The sequence below is a fragment of the Panicum virgatum genome, chromosome 2N (assembly GCF_016808335.1).
Source record: "Panicum virgatum strain AP13 chromosome 2N, P.virgatum_v5, whole genome shotgun sequence".
In the NCBI taxonomy this organism is placed as follows: Eukaryota; Viridiplantae; Streptophyta; class Magnoliopsida; order Poales; family Poaceae; genus Panicum; species Panicum virgatum.
In genome coordinates, this window is record NC_053146.1 from 21,765,511 (window position 1) to 21,788,551 (window position 23,041).

Consider the following 23,041-nt stretch of genomic DNA (forward strand, 5'->3'; position numbering starts at 1 on the left):
GCGGGCTCTAGGGGTGGCGGCGAGCGAGTCCGCGAGCTCCAAGGGCGGCGGCGAGCGCGGAGTCCGCGAGATCCAGGGGCGGCGGCGAGCGCGGAGTCCGCGAGATCCAGGGGCGGCAGTCACGAGCTATAGGGGGGCGGCGGCGGCGGCCGTGAGCTCCAAGGCGGCGGCGCACTGGCGGAGGAAGCAGGGGAGGCGTGGGGGGAGAGAAAGAGATAGAATGGGAGGGGAAGGGGGTGAATGTAGAAGATAGCAACTTTGGAGGAGTTTTCTGCATATATTCATGTCACGTGGCGCCATATCAAGGGGTATGGACATAAGTGGCACAACTTAACAAGTTCAAGGTGCAAGATTTCGATTTTGCGAGTTCGTGGACCTAAATGGCACCTGGGGACAAGTTCGAGGGCCGCTGGTGTATTTAACTCATTAATTAGTGTGCCAATTCATGATGCACGGCGGGCACATGTCTTGAGGTGAAAGCAAGACATATTCCAGCTAGGCGCCAACGATAGGTTCCCCCTGTCCAAACCAGCCCTATTTTAAATTCGAAGAAGAAAGTGTAAGCTTTTTTTTTAAGCAAAAAGAAAGTGTAAGCGTGAACAAGATCGTTTCCGGAGCACCCGTGTGCACACACACCACAGGACGCTTGGCGACGTTCGCCTTGCTCAGAAAACATCAGCATGGCCTGCACCTGTGTTTAGGTTACCAAAGGCTTTAATTTTTGGCCCTGCTTGTATGGAAAGCTGACCTGAACTAGTTGCACGGGGTTCCAATTTGAATTGGGGACAGTGGCAGCTGCAACAAAACGGCTCGGTTCCGGCGAGGAGTTGATGGTGATGCGATCGGCATCCGCCGGCCCGCGGCGGGTAAAGCCACCAGCGGTCACCGCCGGAGCAATAGTGGGCTGAGTACGGAGTGCTACAACGAGGCAGGCAACGTCGCCGACCGTCTCCCGTCGCGTACGGCGCAAGTGCACATGCGCACCCTCTCTATAGGACTCGGAGATTAGGAATCCCGACAAATGCGTCAGCATAATCTCACATCACACGGCATACTCTCTACCACACCACATGCAGCCGAAAGGCACAGAAACATGGCGCGCCGCCCGGGGTCGCCGGCCCGGGCAGAAGGGTTTTTTTTTTGATTTTTGCTATCCAGCTTTTCCATCCTGGAATCGTGCTGGCCGGCCGCGGCCGCGCGCGCGCTGGCAACCTGGCGCGCAGATGACCCCGCGTCGCCGCCGGACAGGCAGACCCAAGCGCGGTGGCGGCGTCCCGCGGTGGGTTTCCGATGCCAGCCAGAGACCCAGAGTGTCATCCATCGGCGATCCAGTAGAAAACGACCGACCGCGTGCGGCGGGGTGCCGAGGGCCGCCGGTGCGCGCGACAGAAGCGGGCGGTGGCGTGTCCGCACGCTCCGACGCGATCGGTTACCTAGCCCCAAGTGGCAACGCACGTACCGGGGGAGAGTGCGATGCGTTCGGTAGGGGGGGGGGGGGGGGGGGGGATCTCTCGTCGTGGAGGCTAGGGCATTGAGCTGCATACGCTCGTGACTTGGCATCCATCGTCGTCGGCCGTTTTTCCTCGCTCCTGGGCAAAGGAACCTCGTTTGCCTCTTGCTAACGGCTTACTGGCCGGCTCCTGTTCATTCTTTTTTCCCCCCCGAATAATGCTCTTGTTCATTCTTGTCCTCCGCTGCAAGCATTATTTTGAACTAGACTTCTAGAGTACTACCTCGAATATCAAATCTAAAAAATCTTGAACTAGACTTCAAGAGTGAAACAAGCAACCAAATAACTTTGTGACATTATGGTTCTGTTTGGCGGCGCTTTGATTTTCAACCAGCTTCGTTCTCTGAGGGGGAAAAAATCTTCACCCTCTAAATGCCCTTCAACATAGAGCAAGCCACGTTTTTTTTTTGGAAAAGCCAAGATCGAGGCGCTTCTACGGCTTTGAAGAGACGAAAATGCCCATCGAAAAAATGGTCCTTCTCAAAAAAAATCTGTCCGAATAAGCCCGTAGACACGGCAGGGTTACTTGTTTAATGCCTGAAAAAAAGGGCACATGAACGAAGGCGCCACCAGAACCGGTCCAGTTTGATCGGTTACTGGTCGAACCGGTCCGGTCCGGTTCCGATTTGGGTTTGAATTAAAAAAAAATGAAAAATTCCTAAAATTTTTTTAAAAATACTTCAAGGTGCGACGAATTTAATGGTGTCAAATTTTCTCAAAAATTCATCCGTTTAACATATTTTTCGGGCATTTAAAGTTAAAACAAAAAAGAAAAGAAAAAAAATGAGACGGCACATTAAGGCCCACTTGATAAACCGATCAAACCGGCCGGTAAACCGGTCCAAACCTGTTACACATGCGATTTTAAATTTGGATTTGAATTCAAACCGGTCAAACCGGCCGGTAAACCGGTCTAACCGGTCGGTATACCGATACGAACCGATTGAACTGAGTTTTTTGAATTCAAATTTGAATTTGACCGGTTTCTACCGGTAACCGGTCAAACAGATCCGGTTTACCGGAACCGGAATGCTCCGGTTTGGGGTGTCCGATTGGGAAAAAAAACCCTGGGCGCCACAGCACAAAACGCGACCTCCGCGCAGACATGCTGCAACGCTCCCCAGAGCCGACGCCCCCGGCAATCCTCCATAGCCGAGCCTGGCCCTTCTCTCCTTCACGCCCCACCCCTCATTCGGGCCATCACCGACGGGCGCGGGGACAAGGATTCCGCCCTGCCCGCCGCCGGCCGCCGCCCACCTCGGCGCGCCTCTCGGATAGCGCGAATCGCGTGGTCCGCCTCCTCGCGGCGGGACGTCCGCACACCCTGCGCTCCGCCGGCAACGGCGCCGGCTGCCGGCCCGCCTACTCCTGCCGCACGTGAGCCCTCCGCGACGTCGGATCGTCTGCTGCCATCCGGATTGCGCCCACCACCACGCCGGCTCCGTCTCCTGCCATTGGGATTCCGCCCCCACGACGCAATCCTCTTCGCCCAATCCCTCCCAGGTACCTGCTATCCATTATTTGGGCTGCTAGATCTGCACGGCTTCGGTGGACTGCGGTGATTTTAGTTAGAGGATGTTAATCAGAGGGTAACCATTGCGATTGTTTAAGAGATTGCACATGATGGTGACCGTTGCAGTATGCAAAAATCTCTGCATTCTGGATTACCGAATGCTCGAATGGTTGATGAATTCTTATTTTATTTTTTTATCAGCATGGTGGCTGGGCTACGTTATAATAATGGGTGAAATACAAATGGAAGTGTGGAACTAGTGTACGTTACTGCAAAAATTGGGAGGCATTTGGCTTAGTTATATAATCTAGGTTGTTTAGTGTACGTTTCATTATTTCCAATTTATCTACTATCTCCAAATTCTTAGTTTCTGAGTGAAATTATGATGGCAATTCTTGGTTCATGTTAATTTTATATGTGTGTTTTTCTTCCTTCCACCACTACAGACTAGTGCAACTTGCTAAATTTTACTAGTACAGTTTCCAAATCTATGGGTCTAGATGAGATCTGTTCTTTCGCTCAAATTTTGTAGTTCAAGCACTTGATAATGATCTTGTTCCCCTGTGGTGGAACTGTGTAAATTCTTGTGCAGTTATGATGAATACTTTATATATAGTGACTAGGCTCTCAAGTTATGGTTTAGTTGGGTGGATGACTTTGGTGTTGCTTTTATGTGCAGGTGGCATGCTAGCACAATAATGCAGTAAAGTTGTGTCATGAGTAAAATGTGTCATGTATGTGCATCAAAAGAGACAACCATGGATGAGGTCAATATCGACCTGACCTGCAGTACATCTTGCTCCAAGATGTGTGATCATAGTGAGGGGTTATCAATTGTTACTGATGAGACCAACTGGTTGCACATGGACTCAAGCCCTTGCAGCACTCCTTATGGCACCCCCATGATCAGCCGAGAAAATTCTTTCTCAAGCTTTGCTAGTTGCTTTTCAAGCCTTGGTGAGTGTTGGAGCACTGTTCTCTGAAATATGTGATATGATTATCTGTATCATCTAACATGATTTTCTTACATAACCATAAGTTTTCTACGGCCTGTATGTTCCTCAGGTGACTCCCTAACGGACTCTGACTTTGAAGAGGAGATTGAGATCCAAGATACTGGTCAAAGTTATCCTGATTTTCTATTGAATGATGATATAATGGAGCAAGGAGAAGGGAGTTTAATACAAGTGGAAGACTGTCAACTCTGTGATATTGCTATTGTTGATGACGGTGCTACTGTTCCCATTCCAGCAGATCAAAATATTTCATCTGGTCATCCAGAATTGGAAACACCAGAAGACTCCACCAAAGGGAAATTTGATGACACTAATAATACTTCATGTTTAAATCTACCTTCTGAGCAGCATCAAGATTTCCTATCCAATAATCAATCTATAGAAACAAAATGTGGTGTATCAGTGGAAGATTTCGATCTTAAACAATCCGGTGTGATAGATGTTGAAGAGGTCACCAGCCTTCCTATGCCAGGTGGTGATATTGTTCCATTGAATGAACAAGTTATGGATCAACTTGATGGTAGCATGGAAAATACAATAGTTTATAATAATATATCAAATACCGAACCTGACATGAAACATGGTGATGACTTTGATAATGAAAATGAATGCCTATACCCACTTGTATTGCCCAGTTTTGATGCAGATCCTCTCATCTGGTCGCCACCAGCACCAGAAAATATGAAAGATGACTTTGATACTGTTTCTGATAACTCCGCTGAAAGTGAAAATAACAGCTCTGGCTGGGCTAGGTCAAGTTTCAACATCAACTTAGCAGAGAGAAGCAAGGAAAGCCATGAAGACCAATTGCAGAAAGTAATGTCAGAAGTTATGAATGGGCAATTCAAGATCCTTGTAAGTCGTTTCTTGGCTGCTGAAGGGTTCTCTATATCTGATGGAGGCACCGAGAAGAACTGGCTTGATATTGTTGCTTCATTGTCGTGGGATGCTGCACTACTTGTGAAGCCTGATGCCAATTCTGGAAATGCAATGGATCCTGGTTTGTATGTGAAGGTTAAATGCATACCTTCAGGATCTTACCAGCAGAGGTAACAAATCGATATTGTACTATTCTTTCCTCATCCTTGCGTTGTCTCAATAAGGTGCCCTTTCTTTGTTCCTTTGATAGTGAAGTGGTCAATGGTCTTGTTTTTAAGAAGAGTGCTGCACATAAACAGATGCGTGCCAATGTAAAGCATCCAAAATTGTTACTTCTTCAGGGTGCGCTTGGCCATTTTTCAACAGGGCTAGCGTCAATAAATTCAATGAAACAGGTGTGCATGCTCTTAACTAAAGCTTATTTATATTGCAGAGATAAAATACTAGATAATAGGTGAGATTTACAAAATGCATCTTCTTTCACATTGACCAGGAAAACGAACAGCTGGAGAAAACACTTAGTGAAGTGATAGGCAAATGCCAGCCTGATGTTATATTGGTGGAGAAAGTAGTTTCCCGTAATGTGAATGAACATGTTCAGAAACTAGGAGTTACAGTAGTTAGTGACATGAATATGCGTCGGCTGGAAAGAATTGCTCGTTGCACTGGCTCTCCAATAGTATCATTGCAGAATGTTCTTACAAAACCCAGCATTATTAAGCAGTGTGAGTCTCTCCATTTTGAAAAGTTTGTTGAAGAGCATAATATTACTGGAGAAGATGGAAGGAAGTCATTGAAAACGTTTTTGTTTCTAGAGGGCTTTCCAAGACCTCTGGGATGCACAGTATGTTCTCTCTTTCTTATTTATGTGTAATTTTTATTTATTTATCTAGTCTGTATACTAGTGTATCAGATCATTTGTTTTGCATTTTATGCATTTTTTTTACCATTTTTCTCAGAAACTCACTTATCCTATTTTGTATGCTCTTTATGCTTTGCTAGTTCTGATTAGATTGACATTATTTTGTAGATACTGCTGAAAGGCGCAGCAAGAGAAGAACTTAAGAAGATTAAGCGTGTCCTTCATTTCACTGTCTTTGCAGCTTACCATTTGATCCTTGAAACTTCATTCTTTGCTGATCAAAAATTATTTACGACAGACAAACCTACCACAGGGAAAGAGAAGTGCTTTAAAACTAATGCACTCCATCTTGATCCCTGTTATGATAGTTCGGAAAACAGTGACACCATGAAACACCCAACTTGCGATGATCAGTATGCTAATCAGGAAAAGTTCATTCATACTGAAAGGCCTATACTGCTGCATCTTCATGATAACAAAACTATGACGCCTGAAGATCCTGCTGTGCATATTGACAGCAAAGGCATTTGGTCATATCCATCATTGCCTGTTTCAGTTCCCTCGACCAATTTTATGCAGGACACACCATCATCAGATTATGCTGTGTCAAACACATGTGATGGTTTTGATGGCTCATCATTCATGGATACTTCCAAAGAGGTGCAGAAGAAACAATTATCTGGCGAAAAATTTCAAGAAAAGGCTAATGGAATTTGTGCTGAGAGTGGAGCTTCTTTGAATACTCAGGACATCTTGATTTCAATGTCTTGCCAACATATCAGGAACCAAGTTGTTTGCGAACGGAGTCACCTTTCCCGGATAACTTATTATGGGTATTTCGATACATCTCTCGGACGATATTTGCAAGATACGTTACTTAATGAGGTCATACTTCTTAACTTATTTTAAGAGATCCATCATTTTCCTTGGTTTTATTTCCATAACAAAGTAAACTGCTTGCAGAAACACAGTTGCTTATCGTGCGGTGAGTCTCCAGAAGCTCATATGTACTCTTATACTCACCATAATGGTACTCTCACTGTTCTTGTGAAAAGACTTCCCTTGGAGTCATCACTTTCTGGTGAGGCTCAAGGAAGAATTTGGATGTGGACTAGATGCTTGAGATGCAGTGCTAAGCCAACCAATAGGGTTATAATATCTTCCTCTGCACGTAATCTGTCATTTGGGAAGTTCTTGGAACTCAGCTTCTCAACTCACTCTGCTGCCAAGAAGCTATCATCATGTGGGCATTTGCTGCATAGAGACTGCCTACGTTTCTTTGGGTAAAAGTCTAGAAGACAGCTACGTAAATATGGATTGTTTTCATCATGATTTAAAGATAATTTTTGTCATTTTATCCCTTGCAGATTTGGATCCAGAGTTGCTATGTTCATATACTCATCTGTTGAAATATATTCTACTTGTAAACCTCCATTGACTTTGGAGTTCAATAATAGAAACAAAAAGGATTGGCTTGATGTTGAAGTGAATAATGTATGTTTCTGCTACATATTTGCAGCAGCAGCTGCTTATTTTCCTTCAGCCAATCCCATACTTGCATGCTAACATTCTTCTATTCTTAGGTCCATCTTAAGTGGAAACAACTATTCTCAGAAATTGAAAATGGAATACAAGACTTAAGATCAAGGTACACTACTCAAACCATGGGGGAAGGCACCAACGTTTCAGTATATGAGGTATTACTTTTGGAGGTGACTAGGATGCTTACGCAGGAAAAAAATGAAGTTGAGGTAATCATGATGCATCAGTTCTATTATCATTTATATTTTCTTGATTCTCTTATGCAAATGATTTTGAACTATTTTTGGGTATTTTAACGCATCCTCCATATACAAGGTTTCTCTGAAGGCGTTTAACCAAGTTGCAACACCTGAGAGTTTTGCTCATGAGATCCTTGGTTTGAACTGGCTTTACCAGCAACTTCTTCTTGGGTTCTATATTTGGGATCTTCGATTGCTTCATATTCTCCAGTACACTAAAATTAATACTGTATCTTCAGACAATTCTATTCACGAAAGGACGGTAAAGAGTGAGCTGAAGAATTCTGGCAGTATTGCTCTCCAAGACACACCATTAATGAAGAACATTGGAACAGAAAGAAATGAAGCAACTATAAGTTCTTCTAGCAGCTTTGATGATTCATGTTGCAATAAAATTTTGGATAAGGCTCAACTTATTGATAATCTAATAATCAAAGAGCATGAGTTGCCCGTTTATCAAGATCATAATGTCAGATCATCTCTTTCTTCTCCAGGCGAAGCTACTGAAAATGGTTCACATCAGTTTGAGGCAACTGTGGAGATTGCTAATGAGTTTTGTTTGGAGAAATCACCATATACAAATCATGAACAGCCTGCAGCATCCAAAGTAAATGAAATATATCGTGTTGTCATACCGAGTGATGATGCAGGAAAATGGGTTTGGAATCAATTTAGTCACTTGGAACTCGAATATAAGAAAGAGCTTCAAGGTGGTTCTTTGTATAAATTTCACCTTATCAACAAATACACCCCATGTTCTTCATCATTGACACAATTAAAACGTCAGATGGACTTGGGGCATTTTATAGTTGGCCGTGGTGGTAATATCTTGTCAATTGCTGAGGAAGAGGTTTCCAGCATTATTGCTGTCGCATTAACTATATCTGAACAACAAGGGTTCTCTTCTGAAGCTGCATCTAGCAACTTGGATAGAAATGCTTCTATGTTGTCATCCATTCTTGCATCGAAAATATCACCTGAGGAATCAACATCTGGGTTTTATGATTCATTTCTGTCAGCTTTTAAAGATCTGCATCCTGAAATTGATCTGAACAATGAAAAAATAGCTCTTAGAAGCAAATATACCGTTGTTTGTATATATGCAAAGCAATTCCATGATCTTCGGAAGATATGCTGCCCATCAGAACTTGCCTATATTTCATCGATAAGCCGCTGCAAACATTGGGATGCACAGGGCGGAAAGAGTAAGGTTTTCTTTGCGAAATCAATGGATGACAGATTTATCATAAAACAAATCAAGAAGACTGAGTTTGATTCGTTCTTAAAGTTTGGTCTCGAGTACTTCAAGCATTTTGGTGTATCTGAGGTCTCAAATAACCCTACATGTCTCGCAAAAATTCTGGGAATATATCAGGTGTGTTCAACCTTCCAGGAAAATCTGCGGCTCAACTACTCCTAGCATCTAATGATATATCTCTTTCTGACACTATTTTAGGTTAAGGAAACAAGGAATGGCAAGGAAACAAGGGCTAATTTTATGGTTATGGAAAATCTTCTGTTTGGGCATAATATACTACGTAGATATGATCTGAAGGGTGCTCTTTTCTCACGATATATTTCTGATTCAAAAAATCCTGAAATGGTGCTGTTGGATCAGAATTTTATTGAAGATATGCGTACCATGCCAATCTACATTGAGGGAAAAACCAAAAACCTCATGGAACGTGCTATTTGGAATGACACAGCTTTTCTAAGTGTATGTGTGCCTGTTGCCAGTAAAATAATTTTCTTTGAATATTATACTTACTTCATTTTATAGTACTATCTATCATTTTGTCTCTGAATCTTATTTATTTCCTTATGCTTGCAGAACATGAATGTCATGGATTACTCCTTGTTTGTTGGAGTTGACAAACAGAAGAAAGAGCTTGTATTTGGAATTATAGATTATTTGAGACAATATACTTGGGACAAACAGCTGGAATCTTGGGTGAAGACATCTCTTTTTGTTCCGAAGAATCTATCGCCAACTGTTATTTCACCTAGGGAGTACAAAATCAGATTCAGAGCATTTATGTCACAATACTTTCTATCAGTTCCAGATGCTTGAGTCGTGGGGCCTGGTCATTCCTGGTATCGGTAGTTGCCTAAACTTGTCATGAGTTAGGATCAATTCATCTACTTCATTTTTGTGGCGTGTGTATATCTATCCTTGTCTATTTTGCTTCTCAGCAGTTGTACATCCTAGCATTTAGGACACCAGGGAAGTGCAAATTTTAAGCAAATGAATGGTGACACATAAATAACCTAGATAGTGTTCTTAATTGATGATAGTTAGGGGGTGGAGATTGAGGATATAGGGGTAGAGGAGAATATAATGCACTGCAGTTGTGTTTATTGGAATATATATTGCTGAATTGCAAGCCACATTCTCATCCTTTCTGTATTACTTTAATAAAATGAGTGGTAAGGTTTGTGGGTTGAGCACTACACTTGCCATGACAGGCACAAATACAGTGACACCATTTGGTCAATATATGTCTATTGTAATGTGATCTATCCTAGAACATCATGAATTATATGTTAGATAAGTCTCATATCTGTGCGTCTATGTATCTATCTATATTACTAGATAGGACTAGGTATAGTCCCCCGGGGTGATCTTGACCATCAATGGGATCACACGGTGGTTTTACTGACCTCCTGTGGCCTCCTAGGAAGAACCGGGGTTAAAGAGGTGACTTGGCTAAGTCCCCCGCCCCTATATATGTAACCCTGTGCCCCTTGGACCAACTGTTGCGCTAACAATTGATATCAAGAGCTAGGGTTTCTCTCTTCCCCCATCTACCTCTCTCTCCCTCCTTTCCCGAGATTCGGCCGCCGGCCACCTCCTCTCTCCCTATCTTCCGGCAGCGCCCCTCCTCCCTCCACCCCTCACAGCGCGGCGCGAGGTGTGTGCAGGACGCGGCCGGTGAGGCGGAAGCGCGGCATGCACGGGCGCACAAGGGAGGAGGCTAACGGACGGAGTGATGGGGCCAGGCGAGCGGCTCTCGAGCGCAGGATGTGGGCAGAGCTGCTCGCGGGCGCGGGGGTGGCCCGACTGCAGGGCAGGCGCGTAGTGGGAGGAGCGGGCGCAACGCAGCTTGACGAGGCTGCGTGTGGGCGTGTCGCGGCGTGGGTGCGCGGGGGGCGCACGGGGCCCGGCGCAGCGGCGCCAGCGCAGACCAGCATCGCGCGGAGGCCGTGTAGTGGCGCGAGCGTGGGCGGACCGGCGGCCGGCGCGGTGCAACGGGTTAGTGGTGAGGCACGGTCAAGTGCGTGCGTGCACAAGGAGCAGAGCAGCGGGACGGCAAGCGAAGCCGCGCGCGGGAGCAGCATAGGGCTGTTGCTGTGGCAGCGGCTCGGCTGCGCGGATCCAGGCGGGAGCAGCGGCGGCTCTGCTTGGAGCAGGGTATGTGGCCAGAAGCAGCAGCATGCTGTTCCAGCAGCCCGCGTGCAGGAGGGGCATGTCCAGGATGGCCGTCTCGAGCTCATCCCGGGCCTCCTCTCACGGCTCAACAACGTCGAGCACGTGGTGCCGGGCAGCGGCGGCCGCATTGGATGCAACGGCTGCAGCGGCGCGTGAGGAGGCAGCCGCGTAGCGGCGCAGGGTGTGGCTGCTGCGGAAGCAGAGCGCACGTGGGCGGAGCGGCGGCGCAGGCGGAGCGGGAGGCTCTCGAGGCGGAGAAGGTTGCTGCGGCGGCGGCCGAGGCTGAGGCGAAGCTGTTTCAAGTGCAATGGTGCAGGGTGTGGTGTGTGGCTACTGCGCGCATGGCTGAGGCTAAGCTCCAGGCCGCGTCGGCAGAAGAGGAGGCTCAGGCCGCGCATAAGGCGCTGGAGGCTATGGTGGCGAAGGTTGCGTGCAGAGCCGAATGGGAGCGGCAAGCTGCGGCTGTGGCGGAGGCCACGATAGCCGTGGCGAAGGCCACAACAACTCCCGTTGCCCCTCTGCGGCTGGATGCACCGGAGGTGACTGATTCAGAGGCCGACATGCAGATAGTGTTGCAGACCCTCGACGTGCGGGCGGTGCTGCAGGCATGAGACGCACGGGAGGCCCTCTCGAGGCTCGGCAAGCTCCCCGAGGATGATCGGAGCATGGAGGCGGAGCGCGATCGGCAACAACAGTTAGACCGTGCTGACCGGCTCCGTCGGTTGGACCGTGATCGCGACTCCGACCTCGACTCTGTACGGGTCCGCGAAGGCGAGCAGGCACGACGCAAGGTGGTTGCTCCTCGGGACCGTGAAGCCGAGCACGGGGGAGACCGTACTCGGGATCTGAAAGGATCTTGGTGATGCCTAGAAAGGGAGGGGGGGTTGAATAGGCGAACCTGCAAAACGTGAAAAATTATTTGCACAAGTTAACCCTGTCAGAACTTCCGACCCTGTGAAGGAAGTTCCGACAACACAATAGAATTTGAACAAGATTCAAAAACTAAGATGAAATTGAAAAACCTGTTTGAATCAAAAGTTCACCAATGGGTTGTAAGTGATCTTATGAACTAGAACAACTCAAAAGAGTAGATCGGGACAAACTAAGCTTTTGGTCAACAAGAACAATATGAAAACAATAAGAGCAAATTGACACAAGATTTATCTCGAAGTTAACTCTCACTAAGGAAGCTACGTCTCCGTTGATAAGCTCACAAAGAGCCGAGTTGCCCTATAACCTTTTTTCCTCACCTAATCAACCACTTAGGAAGATTGAGATACTCACTAGCAATTGTTCACAAAGGACGGGGTAATACAAACTTTTCAGGGCGCTCACCACACGAGAGGGCGCTCCACGGGCGACGCCGAACCGTCTAGGAGCAAGCTCCAAGAGTAACAAACGCGAATCGAATGTTGGAGATGCTTCTAGTGCCCTTGAGAAGAACTTGCTGCTCACACAAGTCAAGAACTCAAGCTCACACTCAAATCTAGCTTACACCCAGAGCCTTAGCTTGGATTCACTTAAGGATTAGCTCTTGAAGGGGATGGGGAGAAGTTTTGGAAGCTTGAGGATGTTTTCAAGTCGTGGGGTCAGCAGCCCTAACTGAAAGGGGGTGAAGAGGCATATATAGACAAGCCTAAAAAACTAGCCATTGCTGGCTGTTTATGTGGTTGTAGGAACTTCCGACACTAGGTCGGAACTTCCGACCAGTTAAAGAACTAAAGATCGAGAGGTTTTTGTCGAAAACAGAATGAGACCTCCGATATGAGGGGTCGGAATTTCCGACCCACTAAACTTCAGCTGGCCAAGGACACTTTGTCGGGAGAAGCACAAAACTTCCGAGGGGGTCGGAACTTCCGACCCCTGCTGAAAAAGTAGGGTTAAGTGCAAGTGAGTGCATGGTGTCTTTTATCTGGTTGTTAGCTTCTCATCTAGACACTTTGGCATCTCCGGACTATCTTTTTGCATCCCTCTTAATAGAATGGTGCTTCCTGTACTCAAATTCAAAATAGAATTTATAAAGATCTTTAATGAAGCTCATGCACCGTCTCTAGTGAATATGACGTCGTTAATTGCTCTTTTTCGTTTCAATGATTTTAGATCCTGCTCATAACTTAATAAACGCATTAGCTCCTTAATTGTGCGTGTCATTATCATCAAAACCTACTTAGGGGGCCAAATGCACTTACACGACCACGGAGGCTTTGGTCGTGATTTCGGCCGTGTTGGATGCGGCGACCATGGCAGGCTATGCGGCAGCGAGGAGTGGGTACCCCTCACCAAGCTCAGACGATTGGTGAAGAGTGGCAAGCTCCGAATGGTTGAGGAGGCGTACCTTCACTCGCTTCCCATCAAGGAGCACCAGGTCTCGGAGACCGGTCTCGGGGCTCACGGCGGCGCACTGTGAGTCACTGGAAGAAGAGCACCATGAGCTGGAGGTCGATCAGCTCACTTGCTAGTGGGCTGAAATCCAACTTTTACCCACACCAGTCCATACTAGTATTGTAAAAAAAAATAAACCCATCCCAATGCGATCCATTCACTACAAAAACCAATCCACCCCACGATTATATTATATTATCCTGTATACTGTACCGATGCACCACACAACTATGGTTTTAACCCATTGTGAAACCCATTAACTTGGCGTTGACCCGGGACGACGGCAGACTGCTGACGAGGATCTGGAACGCGATGGTGGTGACGCAACCCGGCGAGATCGTCCCTAGCGGGCCACCGCTGCTGGAGCTGGACTCACCCGCTGCGTCGGACCTTGGCTGGGCGTCAGGCAGGATAGCAAAGCCCGACGACAGCAGTGGGATGCCTGACGCGTCCTCGCCGCTCATCCCCTGCAACAAAAAAAGGCATCAGCAATCTATTCGTCACATAATTCAGCAGCACAATTGCACGTTCGTGCAAAAGAAAAGAGATGAAGATGAGTGGTTTGGTTGAGTGCTCACTCTCAGCACAAAAACACAGTTGTCAGGGTTGGGGCCATTGGGGATGCGCAGCACCTCCTGAACCTGATTGGCGTGCGCTAGGATGTCCCACTGTGCCGCAGCAATGGCGAACGTAACAGTCAAGCGTGCGAGCATCAAGTGAGGTGATGTTGATGGCGGTGATGTGTCCCAGAGTTCGGTCGGACGCCGAAGGGGCAAGTCGCCGGCGAGGCGGGGGCATACTTGGGATCGCGCGTTCTCGTCGCGGAGGAAGGCGAAGGCGTGGCTGGCGGGAATGGGCAGCCAGATGGAGGTGGCGACGATGAGGACGACGTTGTTGGGCTGGCCCAGCTTGGCGCTGCGCTGCGCGGGGAGGTGGCGGCCGGCGGCACAAGTTCTTGTTGATGTGGAGCAACAACTGTTTTCATCCATGGGCTATCCATGGGTTGTAACTCGTTTGGAACAAAAAAAATTAACCAAACTGGCCCAATCCATTAGGTCGGTAATCCCAAATCTATCCAGCCCAAGATGCACGTGGAAACCATTGCTGCCAACCCAGGGAAAGCCCATATACAATCCAAACTGTCTAACCCATTCCGGCCTAATCCATTAGCAGGGCTACGCAGCGGCGCCTAGAGGTGGATTGCGCTCGCCAGCGGCAGTTGGACTGCGCTGACCGGCAGTTGGATCACAACCGCAACTCCGATCTCAACCCCTACTTCGACTCCAAGCCAAGGGTGCAGACAAGATGCTCATGGAGCGGAGGCACGCTGAGCTCGAGCTCGTGTGGCCTGGACTACGTCAAGACCGAGTTCTCACTCGACGTCTACTCTGGAGCTGAGCCAGGGCCTCACCGCGTGGAGTGGCACCCTGGCCAACAGGTGTTCAAGGACGGCCCGCAGGTGATGCGCTGGGCCAGGTTCGGGACACATCATACGAGGAGGTTGAGCTGGCTCTGTTCCTGTTGGATAGGACAGGAACATTGAGCTTCGCCATGTGGCGGCAAAAGGGGGAGAGAAAGGATCGGACTTCTCTCCTCCCATCAGGGATGAAAATGGTTGGGAATGGTCGGGAAAACCCCCAAACCGTTATTGTTCTTGTTTTTTTTTTTGGCCGGGAACAGGAGCGGGAATGGGAAAGACGGACGGGAAAACGAATTCGATATTACGGGATATCGGAAATGGAAATTACGGATCGGGAACATATCAATTACGATGGGAAAATATCAATTACGGTCGGGAACACGACACATGTAACCACTTCAAACATTTAGCTCGACATCATGTATACATCACACTCACACATCATCAAGTTGACAACACAGTTCAGGCGGCACAAGTTCGAAATAAAGAAAAAAATACCACATGGGCAGCACGGCAGCAGCAGCCAGTAGCCGACAGCGGTGGAAGAAGGTCGACGCCTGTCGCGTGGATCTCGGACCTTAGCGCCGCGGCGCCGGCACTGCCTTCCTCTTCTCAGCCCCCGCCGATGGATCCCCGGCCACAGAGGCGGAGGCGGCCTCGCAACATTTGGGATGGGGGGTTTGGGGGATTTTCGCGGCTCGGAAGTCGGTGGTGACGCCGACCTAGGCTAGCAGGGTGGGCATTGCGGCGGATCTCGTGCCCAAGCCACGGTCGCAGCCTCCCGTCCAGGCGTACCCGCTAGCGCCACCATCCCACCTCGCGACGCGACCCTCACTAGCTCGCCCTCCGCTCGCCGCTCTCACCTCGCTAGCTCGCCCTTTCGTGGCCCTTTGCTCGTCACCCGGCCAACCCCACCTCATGACCCACATCTGCGAGAAGCTAGTGCACAGGGCCAAGGAGGTGCTGCAGTGGCGCGCTGGCGGCGGAGGGGCCTAGGCGGCTAGGCACGGTTGCATGGATACTGGGGAGTGCGGCGGTCGGCAGCGGGAAGTGAGGGGTGGCTGGGTGCGGCGGCCGGCGGCTGGAGGAGAGGGTCGCGGCAGCCGGCGACTGGAGGAGAGGGGCGCGACGGCCGGCGTAGGATTGGGATTTGGGTGAGGGACCTAGGGTTGGACGGTTGGGCCGTTTGGGCCTTGGGGACGCCTGCGCGGGCCTGAGGTTGGAATTGGAGATTGGGCTGAAATTGTGGTTGAGGCCCACAAATCCGGGAATTCCCGCGGGAATTTTCCCGCGTGAAAACGGTCGGAAAAACACTCCAACCGATTCTGTTCCGGTTCCCGCCCGTTTTCCCATTTTTTCCCCCGTTTTCCTGTTTTTCCCTAGAAAACAGTTTATGGCCGGTTTAGACAGTAAACGGAGCCGGTCGGGACGGGATTTTCTCGTCCCGTTTTCAACCCTACCTCCCATGACAATCACCACCGCTCTCTTCCACTTTGACGACCCGATGCTTCGTCGTCGACATCCACCTTGAAGCATCCGGGGGAGTTGGCAGCTCTTCTACACTGAGCCTGCCTACTCCAGCATCCGAGTCGCCATCGACCCCATTGAGTTCTTCACTAGCTCTGGCAGGTTCTCCACCAACGCCCACGACGACTTTCACGTGGCTTGGACCACAATGTGAGACTTAGGGAGAGAATGTTAGATAAGCATGGTTTTTACGGCGGCAAGGCGAGGCGAGGCGACTCACCCCCTTCCAGACGCCTAGGCGAGTATGGCGTGCGGCGAGGTGACACCATACACATACCTTAACCTAGATGGAGTGATAGAAACATATCTTGTTGCTGCAAGTTTTGGAGCTCATCTAGCAGACATCCTCCCACTTCCAATTGTCCTTGTTCCTTGCGGGATGCAACCCTCTTGCATGTTTGAAATTAGTTAGTGAAATAGTGAGTGCTGATGATTGTAACAGCAAGTCAAACATTTTTGTAATATGATTAAATGAATAAATATGGATGTGGATCAACTGAAATACCTTCTTGATGGCCTGAGCCTGACTTCTCTTTTCTTCTTGTCCCAAGCAGCAAGCTACATAAATATTAGACAATGAGAGAACTCATCAGCAAAAATACAACACAAGAGGCCGCAGGTCACTAGGAAACTGGGAACTAAATAACAGCATGAGTGCTTGCAAAATACATCCAAAGTAGCATCATTGCATAGATAATAGTGGCATAATTAATAGCAGTTCACAGCCACATTGGTACACATTAGAAACAAAACAAGCTAGGCAAGTAGTGGCGCACTGCACAAAAGAAAGAGGGTGCAGATCTGAATTTTCTCAACAGCCAGCTCTTAGCAGTCAATATCCATCATCAAACTCATCAACAGCGTTTGCAGCAGCTTCGATGTCTTCTCCACCAACATTGCAACCATTGGAAGCATCATCATCCTCACAATCAGTGAATTCCGCAAAACCCCTGATTAAGGAGCCTCTCCTTCGAGAGATGCAAGTTCAGGTGTTAAGTGTTCTGTCTGCCCATTAACCTCCCTCATTGCCGCCCGCGCCCGCGCAACGGGACGGGCTGTGGGCCGGCATGGAGGTCAGCAGAGAAAGCAAGAACGAGATGTGTATGTATTTAAATGGTAGTTCACGTTCCTAAATTTCATTCATTTCTTTCTGTGACGCTCTGTTGAATTTGATTCTTTATTGGACCAGGGTGGCGAGGCGTGCCACAGGAGCAAGCTGGATGAGCAACTGCTGATGTGCACTGATTACTTGTACTCTAGGAATGCAGATGTTTGTTGGTGCGACTGTTGTGATCTGCCATTTCCTCTTCACCAATGATTTCACAAAGGTTGGTACAATTTGTAGCAGAGAACTAATTTAGCACTGATCACCTGAACCAGATGGGAATATGACTATAATTTTGCTTCAGATGGTAAAACTTTTCTTCAGTTATGCACACATTTCTGCAGTCTGAAAAAATTATTGATCCCTTGACCTTGATGCATCAAGCAGGTTTTTTACAGGTATCAAGCAGTTTGGTGGCATTCTCTAGTTGTTGTGCCTGACAGTGCCAGTGATGAGATATTTGCCTTCCAATCTACTAGGTACATGCATCTGAATTTCCGTGCAAATTTTATTAATGAACTCACTGTGTATAGAACACTACTGCATTTGCATGTACATGTGTATCTCAGTATCTCTTTGTACAAATTTAGTGTGGTTTCTCGATACAGATTCTGTGATTCTGTCATAGGACTATTTATTCTAGCCCATTAATAGATCATGAGACTGTTGAGAATTAGAGATTTTGTATTTTTGTGTTTTAGTTACTAGTTACTAATTAGCCAATTAGCTAATCGTGTAAAGGATAGTCAAACATGGCTTTGTCCTCTGATGGCACTGATGTTGAGGATCTTTTTGTCTGAATAATTTTCAGATTCCGTACCCCCTATTCTTACATATTCAAATTACTAGTGGCATTAATAAAATACTTCTTTGTCAATAAGAAAACCTGCTTATCGATTATTTCATATGTGATATGTCTAAAGCGCACATCTAATTCCAGATGATGCTAGCTTGCTGAAAATTGATGGTTGAGTTCATTAATAAATGTGTGGTGCAGCTGTTCTAATACTGCCCATTATTCTAGTCTGCATTCCTAGTTGCAAATTTATCTGTCAATTATTCAATTCGACAAGTATTTCTATGTAATATAGTATATTTGGAAACCTGCATTGAATTGAACATTAGATAGAGCAAAGAGTATATCCGGTCCTACTTGTTGGGGTGTGTCACCCCGGTCCATAAACTCTCAAAATGACTAATTAGGTTCGTAATCTCTATTTTGGTGTCACTTAAGTCCATAAGCGCGGGTGGTGTGGCGTCTTATTGCAATTAGGCCCCTCAAGTTAATAATCTGTTCTAGAGGCATTAGGCCCGTACCCCTTCGTGACTCCACGGCTGCGTTCATCGCAAGCGCATCAAGGCGGGCAACGAAACAGCGGCGGCGTGGGCGGTGCCTCGGGTGGCGTCAAGGGTGGCGACCAGGACTACAGCAAGGGCCGGCGACCGAACTGGAGCCATGACGCTGCGCCCACAAAGATGGTGGCGATGCTGCGGCCAAAAGGGGCTCGTCCCTCTGCTTATGGTGGGTTTGATCAGTTCTCTCCCTTATGGATTCATTGGATTTGGTAGGCTAAGAGGAACATGAGGTAGAAAGGCTAGAATTTGCCAAGTTTGGTCATTGATTTTGAGCTTTAGTGTTCTGGCCTTTTTTCTGTACACTGCAATGTACCTTATTATCTCGGTTTTTTTTGTACAGTGCAATATATCACATTTGGGAAATTCAGAGAAGTAAGCTCTTACCCATGTGTTAGGAGACATCTTCTCTAGCCATTTGTAGGCATCCTCATTCAAAGCTTTCATATGTTCCATGTTTCTGGTCCACGGTTGGACTGAAGGTGACCTTGCACATGCCCACGATTGTTTTTTTTCAAGATTTCCCCTTTGAATTTCTCATTGAAGTTAGCATATAAATGCTTGACACAAAACCTGTGTTCTAACTAACGAAATACTTGCTTCACTGCTGGGATTAGACCCTGAAAGAAGACATTTCTATTAGACAACCATACATCATGACAAATGTTAGACAACCAAACTTGGTGAGAAAAAAATACAATACCTCCTTATCTGTCATTGCTGTCCATGGGAATGTGTTGTCTATTTGTATGTTTTCCTTTCAGGATTTCAAAATCCGTTTCCATGTAACAAATGACTCCACTTCAACAACAGCAAAAGCAATAGCGTATTGACGCTCAATAGTGACCAATTCTGAGCGTCAATAATATCGAAATAAATGGATGAGCTTGTGTTTCTTACACTCATTAGGTAATGAATCAAGTTCACATGTCCTCGTAGAATTTTATTAGTGCGGGTTTTTGGCCAAAAAATGAAGGGCAATCACACCCTTTGATCCAAGAGGCAAAAGTCCAATAACGTGTCGCCACACAGTCATCACATGGATTGGAGGACCCACCAGTGAAGCAAATCGACGTATCAAAGGCTTGGCACGTGGCATTATAAAAGGAACCTTCATGGGAGCTTCCAGGACGAAGGCGGTGACCAGGGGCTGGGCTCACTGGTCGGCCGACCAATGCAACCCCCTCGACCTTCTCTTTTGGTGAAAAGCTTCCTGGTGGCTTCCCAATGCTGGTTCAAGATGCCTCCTCAGCAGATTTCAGCAATGGAACTGCCGGTGAACCTCCTCTATAAATATGATGGGTACTCCTAATAGAGATGAACACAAGATGTAGCCATTACTCACTTGTTCCAATTTGAATGTCGCCTTGTTCCAACGGTTTGTAGACGTAGCCTGCAGGTGGTGCAGGTGGTGACAGCCCTGTTTTGTGCCATCGTAATCCTCCTCGTTAGGTTGGGGGGGGGGGTAGGAGGTGCATAAATGTCCATGATGGCCAGACAGTCATATTTGTTTGATATGTGTGGTTCTCCCTGTTGTGTCATGAATCTTTAGTCCAATTTGATCATGTTTCTGGATAAACAACTCTGATATGTTTCATGCTTGCTTAAGTTGAGTAATGCTTCTAGTGCCCTTGTGCGCTCTTCATTCCTCTATTACCCATAAATGTTATATCTGATATAAGCTCATCTTGTGTCACACTACCTTTGCCATATATTATCACTTACTCATGTTCAGATCCGAATATTAATTCAGTAGCAGTTCTTCCTAGCTTAGTAAATTCTTTGTACTGTCGTCTTCCCTGCGAAAATATAAATGGCACTCCGGTATACTCACAGGGTAAAATGCTACATCGGTATATTCTATACGCTTGCGGAATGATTCATGATTCAGGAATACTCTGTTCCTTAGTAAAAGTGCTAAGAAATGTTAAGCATTTCTTGGTGCCGTTGTTAGGACAGATATTTTAATTATGTATCTAGAGATGACGTTAACAAATACCCATAAGTATTTTTGACGCTGTTGCCGGGGAAGGCACATGTTATGAATTATTAATGTTTGGGAAACTGTCTACGATTAATAGCCGACATCCAAACAGGACAACCATGCTATTTTCTCTTTTTAGTGAAAACAGGGTAGTGTTCGACTTAGTTCAATGTGTTGGAAGCTTCATGATGAAATCCGAGTCTACTCAAGAAAGCGTGATCGAGGGTCATTAATCTCAAGAGAGTTCAATTCCCGGCAATTGAATCAGTCTTGATTGCATCATCAACCTTCAACGAATCAGGTTCAGGTTTTTCCTTGAATCTGGTTTTTTGTTGTTCTTGCTTGATCACCAATGATATAGAAGATTATATCGACCGAAGGACCGGCCACATCATGATGCAATCCAGGTGAGTAGATCATCACTGATCATTTATCAGGATTATTAGTACGGGATAATCAGAATTCCACGGTCAATCTTGAATATTATTCTAAAAGAAGCAAGTGATAGCTCTGAGGGCCCAACATCGTATCAAGGTAAGAATTCTGTCAGCATCCCTAATGATACGGTAAACACACATGATATATAATAAATACGCATGTTATTCGATAAAAACACATGACAAGTTGAAAACACAATGAATCATAAAAAAATACGTGATAAATCCTCGTCATGCTCTGAATAAAATTTTCAAACTTAAAAATAACGTAGGGAGAAATTGTGGACTTAAAATTTTGAACCCTTGCCGGCAAGTAAACCGGTAGTTATCTCAAATTTATTTCCAACCATTGCATGTTTGAATTTCTTCGGTTTTCAAATTGGATTTTTGCATGATTTTTTGCATTCTTTTGCATTGAAACCCTTGGCATATTTGGTTTTCCAACTTCTGCATTTGCATTTCTCATAATTTGTGAATTTGGCCAAGCATCCAAAGGGTATTTTAAAGGGTATTTTGAGAAGAAAATGGCTGCCATCTTATTTTGGAAGCTAGCGCATGTATGAATGTGGTTGATTTTCATGTCCAAATTTATTTGGGGCCATTCCTAGATCTGCACCGGCCTAATTCTGCAAGCATTCATTCACATTTGGAGTTTGTGGCGGTCATTCAAGACCTCAGCCAAAGCTTGAGCTATTTTGGCACCAAAATGGAGCCAGCGACCATGGGGTGGCTCCCCTCTATAAAAGCCGGTGCACATGACCTTCTCTTGCTGCCCCAAACAGAGCTGCAAGTGATTGCCCTCGTGTTCCTCCCTCTACTCTATTTGCTCTTGTTTTTGCTTCAAGTTCACAAGAAAAAGAAAAAATAATTCCTGCATTTTTTCCGTTTCCTTTGCACTTGTGTTTCCTTTCGATCTCGCTGCAAGAAAGTATTTGTAGTGGTACTACTACCCCGCAAGAACCATTGTGTGGAGCAGTCTCGCCCACAAGAACGATTTTGTGGCGTGTTATCACCTACAAGGACGATTTTTGTGAGAGGCAACCAAGCCCCATATGGACTACTTATTTCTCGGACGACTGACCTTTATTTGCTAACACTAATGTAATCGTTTCGAGTTGTTGTGTGTTCTTGTGCTCTCTTGATTTCAGGTATGAGCAAATCTGGAAGGAGACTCCTCGGTGCACTCAAGAAGGTGGGAAGTTCAAGTCGTTCTCTTGAGAGACTGAACGTGTACGATTGGCCTACCCCTCCTTCAAGCCATGAAGAAGCACCGGTGGAGTCCCATGAAGAGGAAGCAGAGTCTTAGGCGCCGGGTGGCACCACAAGGGGAGGTGCCCGACGACTCTCACCTCGACATTCGAGGGGACCGAGAGACCCAAGCCTCAACATGCTAAAGAACAGGACGTTCAACCATACCCGTGGCTTCGACGATGAACTACTGGAGAAAATATGTATGGATGTCGAATTTGGTAGAGTTTGGAGGGTTGTGGGTTGGTCTTCTTTTGCCGATGTTTCTGGACTGGGTTCTTGAGATTTAACAATCCAATTTCTCTGCACTCTTGTGGAGAAAAAGGAGGGTATTTCGTTCCGATTCTTTGGCAATGAGTTCTCTTTAACATGGAAGAATTTCAGCACACTTTTGATTTTTCACCAACGCTGCTTTGTTGATGTTAACCGTGCCTTGAGTGGATTTCATAAGGAAAGTTTTCTCATTCCATCACAAGAACTGACTCCACAAGGGAAGCATGTTGCAATGACATTCAAAACCCAACCTTGTGTTTGATGCATAAATGAGTTGCAATTATGTGTTTCCCCAGGGAGGATGTTAGGATTGTACGTGAT

At 46.7% G+C, this 23,041-nt stretch overlaps 1 protein-coding gene across 14 annotated transcripts; it reads left to right on the forward strand.

The window, feature by feature from the left end:
* Positions 1-2,598: 2,598 nt before the first annotated feature.
* LOC120660053 (1-phosphatidylinositol-3-phosphate 5-kinase FAB1A-like) lies at positions 2,599-22,817 on the forward strand. Of its 14 annotated transcripts, none has more exons than XM_039938393.1 (15): positions 2,599-3,013; positions 3,703-3,980; positions 4,089-5,088; positions 5,169-5,313; positions 5,412-5,762; positions 5,949-6,665; positions 6,744-7,063; positions 7,148-7,274; positions 7,364-7,531; positions 7,638-8,936; positions 9,018-9,278; positions 9,393-9,655; positions 17,182-17,421; positions 17,510-17,648; positions 17,813-19,259. In XM_039938393.1, exons 2-12 carry the CDS (start codon positions 3,740-3,742, stop codon positions 9,630-9,632), a joined length of 4,869 nt encoding a protein of 1,622 aa, XP_039794327.1. In that variant the 5' UTR covers positions 2,599-3,013; positions 3,703-3,739; the 3' UTR covers positions 9,633-9,655; positions 17,182-17,421; positions 17,510-17,648; positions 17,813-19,259. The 14 variants fall into 14 exon arrangements, with proteins under 14 accessions (XP_039794327.1, XP_039794321.1, XP_039794318.1 ...); XM_039938387.1 differs by having other exon boundaries at positions 2,603-3,013; positions 9,393-9,661; positions 17,182-17,436; positions 17,813-22,817; XM_039938384.1 differs by having other exon boundaries at positions 2,603-3,013; positions 9,393-9,661; positions 17,191-17,436; positions 17,813-22,817.
* Positions 22,818-23,041: the final 224 nt, after the last annotated feature.